At 43.5% G+C, this 8,576-nt stretch overlaps 1 protein-coding gene across 1 annotated transcript; it reads right to left on the reverse strand.

Moving 5' to 3' along the window:
• Positions 1–2,636: 2,636 nt before the first annotated feature.
• LOC139833914 (acyl transferase 10-like) lies at positions 2,637–3,065 on the reverse strand. The gene has a single exon (XM_071824282.1). It carries the CDS (start codon positions 3,063–3,065, stop codon positions 2,664–2,666), a length of 402 nt encoding a protein of 133 aa, XP_071680383.1. The 3' UTR covers positions 2,637–2,663.
• Between the last annotated feature and the right edge of the window lie 5,511 nt (positions 3,066–8,576).

Consider the following 8,576-nt stretch of genomic DNA (forward strand, 5'->3'; position numbering starts at 1 on the left):
CTGCAACCGTACTTGTAATTCATAGGATACACGAGTCGTATTGTAGATACAACGGTTCTGGAGTTAAATGAGCTCAAACTTATCGAGAATTAGGAAAACCTGTAAAGGAAAATACTGTGAAAATAGGGAAAAGAGACTGGTGGATCCCAATGGGACGTACAAAAAATCGAATCCGATTCAGTAAAAAAGAAAACAGTCAAAGATCTAGGAGGTCCCTTGTTAACCTGGCGCTCCATGAACTGACTTTCTGTTCCTTATCCCCGTTCATTGTAGGTAAGAAATCACCGCAGTATTCCTGCAGTTTGGCATGATATTCTACTCCCTCCGTCCGTCCGTTAATAGATGTCTAGTGGTTTGTCTAAGTTTGAATGTATCTATGCCTAAAAAATATCTAGATACATTCGAATTTAGATTAAAAAAATTACATCTAAAAATGGACAAAGGTAGTATTAGTCTTTTCTGACGCTTGCATTTCAGGAAATTAAGCGTCAATATATAGTCAACTAATTCATATGGCACATTATCTTCTATAATGTCTTTATCCTACTTCAGTGGATTTCAGCTGCAACCGTACTTGTAATTCATAGGATACACGAGTCGTATTGTAGATACAACGGTTCTGGAGTTAAATGAGCTCAAACTTATCGAGAATTAGGAAAACCTGTAAAGGAAAATACTGTGAAAATAGGGAAAAGAGACTGGTGGATCCCAATGGGACGTACAAAAAATCGAATCCGATTCAGTAAAAAAGAAAACAGTCAAAGATCTAGGAGGTCCCTTGTTAACCTGGCGCTCCATGAACTGACTTTCTGTTCCTTATCCCCGTTCATTGTAGGTAAGAAATCACCGCAGTATTCCTGCAGTTTGGCATGATATTCTACTCCCTCCGTCCGTCCGTTAATAGATGTCTAGTGGTTTGTCTAAGTTTGAATGTATCTATGCCTAAAAAATATCTAGATACATTCGAATTTAGATTAAAAAAATTACATCTAAAAATGGACAAAGGTAGTATTAGTCTTTTCTGACGCTTGCATTTCAGGAAATTAAGCGTCAATATATAGCAAACAAAGTTTGGCTACGAGCTTAAACGAAAGTCTTGCGCCATGAATGCCTGTTGGCATCATATTCATAGGACCAACGGACAGCAAGGCAATTTGTTTCCGCTTTACCGGACACGTGCAAAAATAAACATTGTACCCTTTGGCGTTTCTCGCAAGAAACTAGGCTACTAGCGTTCTACTAATGAGGATCTAGTTTGAGATATGTGAGTAGAACTACTGTTTATGAAGATGACTGAGAAGGGTCACGTACTACTAAAAAGTGCCTTTGACACATGAGCACCAGCGCTCCTGATTTCTAAAAATCATATTTTTTAATTCTAAAAAAGTTGAAATTGAATACCCACATACATATAAACATATACAGACATCGCATTGCAAATAATGATTTACATATCTTAAGATAATCTATTAAAAAATCTTGTTTCATGTCTACTTTTTTTTTTTGTAATCTCCTCGGCTAGATCCCTTCATGGCGTCTCTCGCTTCAGTGGCATCATATCTCCTTTCCGGCAACTCCATTATCAATCTTCCTGCGATTAGCCATCTGCATGGAGGACGGCGACGGTGCATGCTGAACTCAGGAGCAGAACGACTTGTTTGGGCACAACAACAAAGGGCCAAAGGCTATGGTTCCCTGATGTAGACAAGGCCGGGCGTGGTGTTATGGGTGGAGAAGACGGCCATGTGAATAGAAGAACAGTGCCCGAATGCAGAGCCGACGAGCATGGCATCCATTGTAGCTAGGGCCGGATTGGCCTCTAGTATTAGTCGTCTCCCATGCACCTACATGACGACCTTTGTTATATATCCAAGCCGTAATCTAAACATTCCTGCCACCTCTGATAAGTTGCCTAAAAAAGTTGCGAAATATATTTTAAAGTTGCCTAGAATCAACAATGTTGGCTTGCCTAATGGTAATTTAAACTTTCCTACCATATCTAATAAGTTGCCTACAAATGCATGTTAGTTGTGAAATATATTGTGAAGTTTTCTAGGTACAACAATGCTGGCTTTGTTTAATGGTATTTTAAACTTGCCTACCACAACTAAGAAATTACCTAAAGTGGTAGCTTGGACGGAGTGCATGGCACGGCGATTTCCGCTTGGGAGGTGATGACTACTTGTGTAGTTGTGTTTTTAGATAATCGTGTGCGTGCTTTGGTTGAATTTCTACTTTAGGGTGAGGGCTCACATAGATTTAATAGCGGTTGTTTGCTCCCTAGCAGCATCCAATATCTTTTCCGACGAATAGTGAATTGGTACTTGTGTACTCCCTCCATTTTGTAATTCCTATCAAGTTCAAATTTAAATTTAAATCATGATTTTTTTTGTTGAAACGATACATATAAAAAATGGTATTACCATTGTTACACACAAAGACACATCCATGCATATATTCATATAGCATGCAGGTATGTATAACATAGCTTCCACAGATCATTTTGCTGTCGTACAAACACAACAGTCAAACTAACACTCAAGCACCGTAGAGCGCACACCTTATTTTTTCACATATAGGTAGTATAATTTAAGCACTCTAGAAGTTTAGGATTCCTTCAGGTTTTGGTCGCATGGATGATGGATGTACGTACGTCCGTACGTTCATACGAGGTCCTCCCTCATGAGGCCGGCAAAGTCGTCGGCGTGCTCGTTGGTGACGCAGCTGGCCAGCAGGCGCGTGCCGGCGAGCGGCGCCGGCGCCCTCATGACGATGACCGACGCGATGAGGTCGCAGTTCACCAGCGGGCCGGCGGTCATGGGCGTGCCGTACCCGTAGTCCACGTCGGAGAACCCGAGCTTGCTCCAGTCGGACACGTACACCGACTCGTAGTCGAACGTCATCTGGAACGGGTCGCGGCCGCCTATGCGGCCCTCGGCCCAACGCAGGCATTCCTCGGCCATGCGCCGCTTGGCGTCCCAGACCACGCCGACGAGCTCGACCACCGACGAGCCGGCGACCTTCTCCGCCGGCGCGGACACCTTCACCGGCAAGTTTGAGCTCATATCCGAGATGAAGAGGCATCCTCAAGAAATAGTGTACAAGAAGAAAGAAGATGAAGGTCCCAATTCATGTTGTGACAAGCTCCTTGACGAAGTTTGCTTCTTGAGAAGACACAATGCAAGATTCTTGGAGATCATTTCCACCCAAGAGGAAGCCTTGGATGAGTACTATCGCTTGAGTAGAGAGAAGGTGCAATGTTGTGACCATGAAGAGGAGATTGCCACTCTAAAGAGACACAAGGCCAAGCTAGTTGAAGTGAATGATAGGCAAAATGAGTCCTTGATGGAGTGGATTCGTTTGAGCAAGGAAAATGTCACTTGTTGTAACCATGAGATGAAATTGCATATCTAAAGAGGAGCAAGGACAAGCTTATTGTGATCAAGCTTATGCAAGATGAAGCTTTAAAAGAATACCAACTCTCAAGTAAGGTCCACATTTGTTGTAATCATGAAAACGACATTGCCACCTTGGAAAGACACAAGCGTTTGTTCTTGAAAAGGAATTCTCTTCTTGAAGAAGCTCTATCGGAACAATTCCGGGTGAATAAGGAGAAAGAGGTTCAAGTGTTTGACATAACTCACCCTCACCTCGGATCATGAAGATGAAGTCAATCGCTTGAAGTCCAAAATTGAAAGCCTCCAAATCCAAGCCCAATTCTTGGAAGGAGTCATTGAAGCTAGAGTTGAAGCCCATGAGGATTCATGCAATGAGGGAGAAGTGGCAATCAAGCCAAAGAACAAGATGTAAGGGTACATTGCCCCTATGTGTGGTTTTGGTAATTAATGACAACCCCTATGGACTAATGTTTTCATTGAGTTTATATGAAGGAATATTCCATAGGTACTACTTGCTCTCCATGTGTTGGATTCAAGTATGGATGCCATGAAGATAAAGGTATATCTTGTGTATTGGCATCAAGATCATCGGTATGAAGATATATATATGTGATATGATCGATAAGAAGAAATGAAAATGGAGTTCTTATGTGGGACTCAATATTAGCCATGCTCTATCTTATGTGAGTATGTGAAGATACAAGGTTGAGTTGGGCAAGTTCAAGATGAGCGTCTCAAGTGAATCACATACTTGAAGCTTGCCGTCCATTTGATGATAATGGACTCGTGAAGATGTGCATCACTGGAGCTTTCCCATCATAATGTATGGGGGAGCATTTGTGAGTCGTCACGAAGCAACATTGGTCAAGAGAGGCATTCCGGCTTGAGTGAAGCTTGAAGAGTTATCATCAAGATCAAGCGGGATGCGCAAGGAAAAGGTATGGCCTTGCTAGGTTTTCCTTTTACCGGTCTCAAGGTGGATGTTGGGAGACCGGATTATAGGATAGATAGTCGCACTATTAAGAGGGGCTTTCGGTTGAGTAACTTGATCACATCGTCTTAGGGAGCTCAACCCCTTGCATACTTTGCATATCCATATTGCTCCTTGGTGTTTCTCTATGTGAGGTTCTTGAGCTTGTTGCTAGCTTTACAACAAGCCCAAGTTCATCGAAAACGGAGTTCGCATGCATCTTCTATTGCGTTTTCGAGGTTGGGTGATTTAACCGGTTATTCATGATATAAGGTTCTACCCTTTTATTTTCATGATAAAATCCCCTCCTACAATTTCTTGAGTTTGCACTTTCTATTGGATGACATTTGTTATTATCTTTCCAACGCAATTTGTTTCATGTCAATCGGAGTTCGGGAGCAATAGTTATTAAAGAAAAGGTAAAAGAGAAAAAGAAAAGGAAAAGAAAAAAAGGGGGGAGGCGGCCGGTTGCCGCCCGGCCTGCCGGGCCGCACGCCGGCCCACCCGGTCGACCGGGCGGCCACCGGCCCATGCGCCGGCCAGCCCAGCCAGCACTCCGGTCCGACCGGACCGTAACCGGGCCGCCGCCCCATCCGGCCCGCTCCACTCCGCGCCACCCCCGCGCGGCCGCTCGCCCTCACGCGTCGCGCCGCACCGCCGGGCCGCATCTCTCCCCGCGCGGCCCACTCGCCCGCACCGGCTGGGCCGCCAGCCCGCCGCGCGGCCTGCCTCCCTGTCCGGTCACAGATCCGGTTCGGCCGAGCTGCTGTCGCGCTCGGCTTCGGCTCGGCCGGTCGGCTTGGCCGACCGCCGGGCCGATTTTTAGAGCCGTTTCGCCTGTTTTTCTTGTCTTTTTCCTCCCAACAGTTTTATTTGCTCCCATGCTATAAATAGCTCTTCTTCCACCTTGAGCAAGTAGTTCTTCCCATTCTCTCACCTCCATTGTTGCTATTTGAAGAACTTGCTCTCCCCCTTGATTCCTCCAACCATTCTTGCTCATATTTGAGGATTTGAGAGAGGAGATCTAGATCTACACTTCCACCAAACCATTTCTTCTCTAAGTGAGGGAATCTCTTGGGATCTAGATCTTGGAGTCTTTGGTTGACTTTCCCCCTTGTTCTTCCTCTCCAATCTCATCCTAGCATTCGTTGCTTTGGTGGGATTTGAGTGTGAAGGACTTGAACACCTCCGGTGTTCTTGCTTTGCATCATTGCATAGTGTTGAGCTCTCCACCACGATTTGTTCGAGTGAGAGACCGTGAGCTTGTTACTCTTGGAGGGTGACCTCCTAGTTGGCTTGGTTGGTGTCCCGGTGATCTCTTCGTGGAAGATTGTGAAGGGGCCCGGGCTTCTCCTTCGTGGAGCTTGTGAAGTGGTTGTGGAGCTTGCCATCTCCGGAGCGGAGGAAAAGCTAACCATAAGGAAAGGGCCATTATCCTTCGTGGGTGTGGTTCGGAGAATAGGGTGAGCCTTCGTGGCGCGGGGAATCCTTCGTGGGACCTCCACTCCTCCAAACGTGACGTACCTTGTTGCAAAGCAAGGGAACACGGGAATACATCCTCGTCTCCGCGTGCCTCGGTTATTTCTATACCCGAGCTCTCTTTCCTTGTGATAGCCATCGTGCTTGAAGTACATATATCTTGCTATCACTTGTGCTACATATATCTTGTGCCTATCTTGCCTAGCTCTAGTTGCTATTGTTACACTTAGTTGAGCTTAGCATATTTAGGGTTTGTGCTTGTAAACTAAACGATAGTTTAATTCCGCATTCTTACAAGACAAATCCGCAAGAGTTTGTAATTGCCTATTCACCCCCCCCCCCCTCCAGGCGACATCTCGATCTTTCAATTGGTATCAGAGCAAGGTCTCTCCTTGTTTAAGGCTTCACCGCCTTGAGAGTAAAGATGTCGGCTAGTATAGTGCACAATGACACAATTGTCTTTAATGGCACAAATTATCTATTGTGGAGAAATTGCTTGCTTTGTAAGCTTCGGACCTTGTGTCCACATATAGAGCAATTTCTAGATGTCGGTTTTTCTCCTCCGATGGATTCTCAAAATGTATCTTTAGAGGATGAGAAAAACTTACATCTTGAAGCTCAAGTATCTAATGAGCTTTTATTCTCTTTGAGACCCGATTTTCGTAGGTTCTTGATATATATAAAGCGAAAATCATCTCATGAGATGTGGATCAAGCTTAAGGAAATGTTTGGTGGATCCACTTCTCAATTGGTCGGTGGTGACTCCGAGGAGCTCTCTTCCCCTTCACATCATGAAGAGCTCCAAGTTGCTTCCACCTCCGGTCGTGATGAGTTATCATCTTCTTCCACTTTACCAACGTGTAGCAAGACACGAGGTAATGATATGGTGAGTGGTGAGGAAAATTGCAATGTTGATATTGTGCTCAATAGTGATGATTCTTCATCTCTATCCCATTGTAATGCTTCCTTTTTGGACTTAAACACATCTAGCATTGAAAATAACCTACATGCTTGTGTTGATGGTCCTTGCATATCATGTGTAAATTGCTTACATAGATCTCATGAAGATATGCTTACCTTGTCTTGCTTCCATAATCAAAATGCTTATATTTCCTCTAGTTGTTTGTTGACTAACAATGTAGAGGAAATCGAACACTCTATGGATCAAGACATGTTTTCAAATGAGGATTCAAGAATATCTCCGTCTTCATCCTCCGGTATGCACATGTGCCTTATGGCAAATGGATCAAAGGTATCTCCTACTTTGATTCCTAACACTTCCTCTAATGATGAGAGTGATGATGATGATAATGATGAAGAATATAATACCTTGGTGCATAATATGGCAACGATATATGCTTCTCTTCATGGTAATAAAGAAGCTCGTGCTAATCTCGAAAACTCTATGGATACCTTGAATAAATATAGGGAAACCATAGTGAAGTTGGAGTCCCATGTTGAAAATGAGGAAATGAGATTCACTCTCCTTAAGCATGAGCTAAAAGATGAGAAGCATACTAATTTTATGCTTACACAAAAAATTGAATCCTATATGCATGAAAATGAGAAAACTATTGTTGATGCTTGTGCTACTAACTCTAATTCTTGTGAAGCATCTACCTTAGAGGAAAATGTTGAGCTAAGGGCTCAACTTGAGTTGCTAACTAGCAATTATAGGGAATTGGAAGAAAGTCATAAAAAGCTCTCAAGCTCTCATGATGATCTTCTAATTTCCTATGATGGGCTAAAGTTAGCTCATGAGGCAAGTATCACTAAGGTAACATCTTGTGAGCCTCATATGGATGTTAGCACAATCTCTACTACAAATGTTATATTTCCATGTGCTAGTCCTTGTAATCCATCTAGTCAAACTAGTGATACACCTTGTGTTGGATTACTCACTTTGCCTTGTTGCTCCAACAATGAAGCGTCTACTTCCTCTAGTACTTGTATTTCTACTAACCATGTAGAGGAAATAAAAGAGCTCGAGGCTCAAGTCCTTTCTTTGAAGAAAGACTTAGAAAAGCATCATGAAGGGAAATCCGCACTTGACAAGATGCTAAGTGTGCAACAATCTCCCAATGACAAGAGTGGACTTGGATTCAACTCCAATAACAAGAACAAGTCCAAGAGCAAGAGCAACAAGAAGAAGGGCCAAGATAAAGTCGATGATCCGGCCAAGTTGGTTTGCTTCAAGTGCAAGGTTGAAGGGCATCATGTTAGATCATGCCCATTGAAGAAGAAGAAGATGCACTTGAGTGAGAAACAACAAGGGAAACGGCCACAAGGTCAAGGTCAAGCTCATGCTCGACCTCAAGTTGAAGATAGGCTACTTCCCAAGAAGAATCAAGATATGGTTCCCCAAGAGAAGAAATCAATAAAGAAGAAAAAGGGGAACACTTGCTACTTATGCCGTGAGAAGGGGCACTTTGCTTCTTCTTGCTTAGGTGGTACCTTATCTAACCCTATAATTGTTGATGATGATTATTCTCTAGGAAAGGATAAGGATGGCAATGTGTTTGCCAAGTTTGTTGGAACTCAAAGTGGTTTCAAGAAAAGAACCATTTGGGTTGCCAAGCCTATTGTGACTAACCTCTTAGGACCCAACTTGGTTGGGGACCAACAATCTCAAACTTGATCAATAGGTACAAGTGGAGGGCATTGGAGATTTGGCTATTTCATGAAGAATTAAGGGACCTTCATATATTATATTTTTACCAAGCCAAGTC

This window comes from Lolium perenne, chromosome 7 (genome assembly GCF_019359855.2).
Source record: "Lolium perenne isolate Kyuss_39 chromosome 7, Kyuss_2.0, whole genome shotgun sequence".
Classification (NCBI taxonomy): Eukaryota; Viridiplantae; Streptophyta; class Magnoliopsida; order Poales; family Poaceae; genus Lolium; species Lolium perenne.

What these genes read in the sequence shown, in the direction of transcription:
- LOC139833914 (XM_071824282.1), bottom strand. Translation starts at nt 3,065, where the DNA reads ATGAGCTCAAACTTGCCGGTGAAGGTGTCCGCGCCGGCGGAGAAGGTC.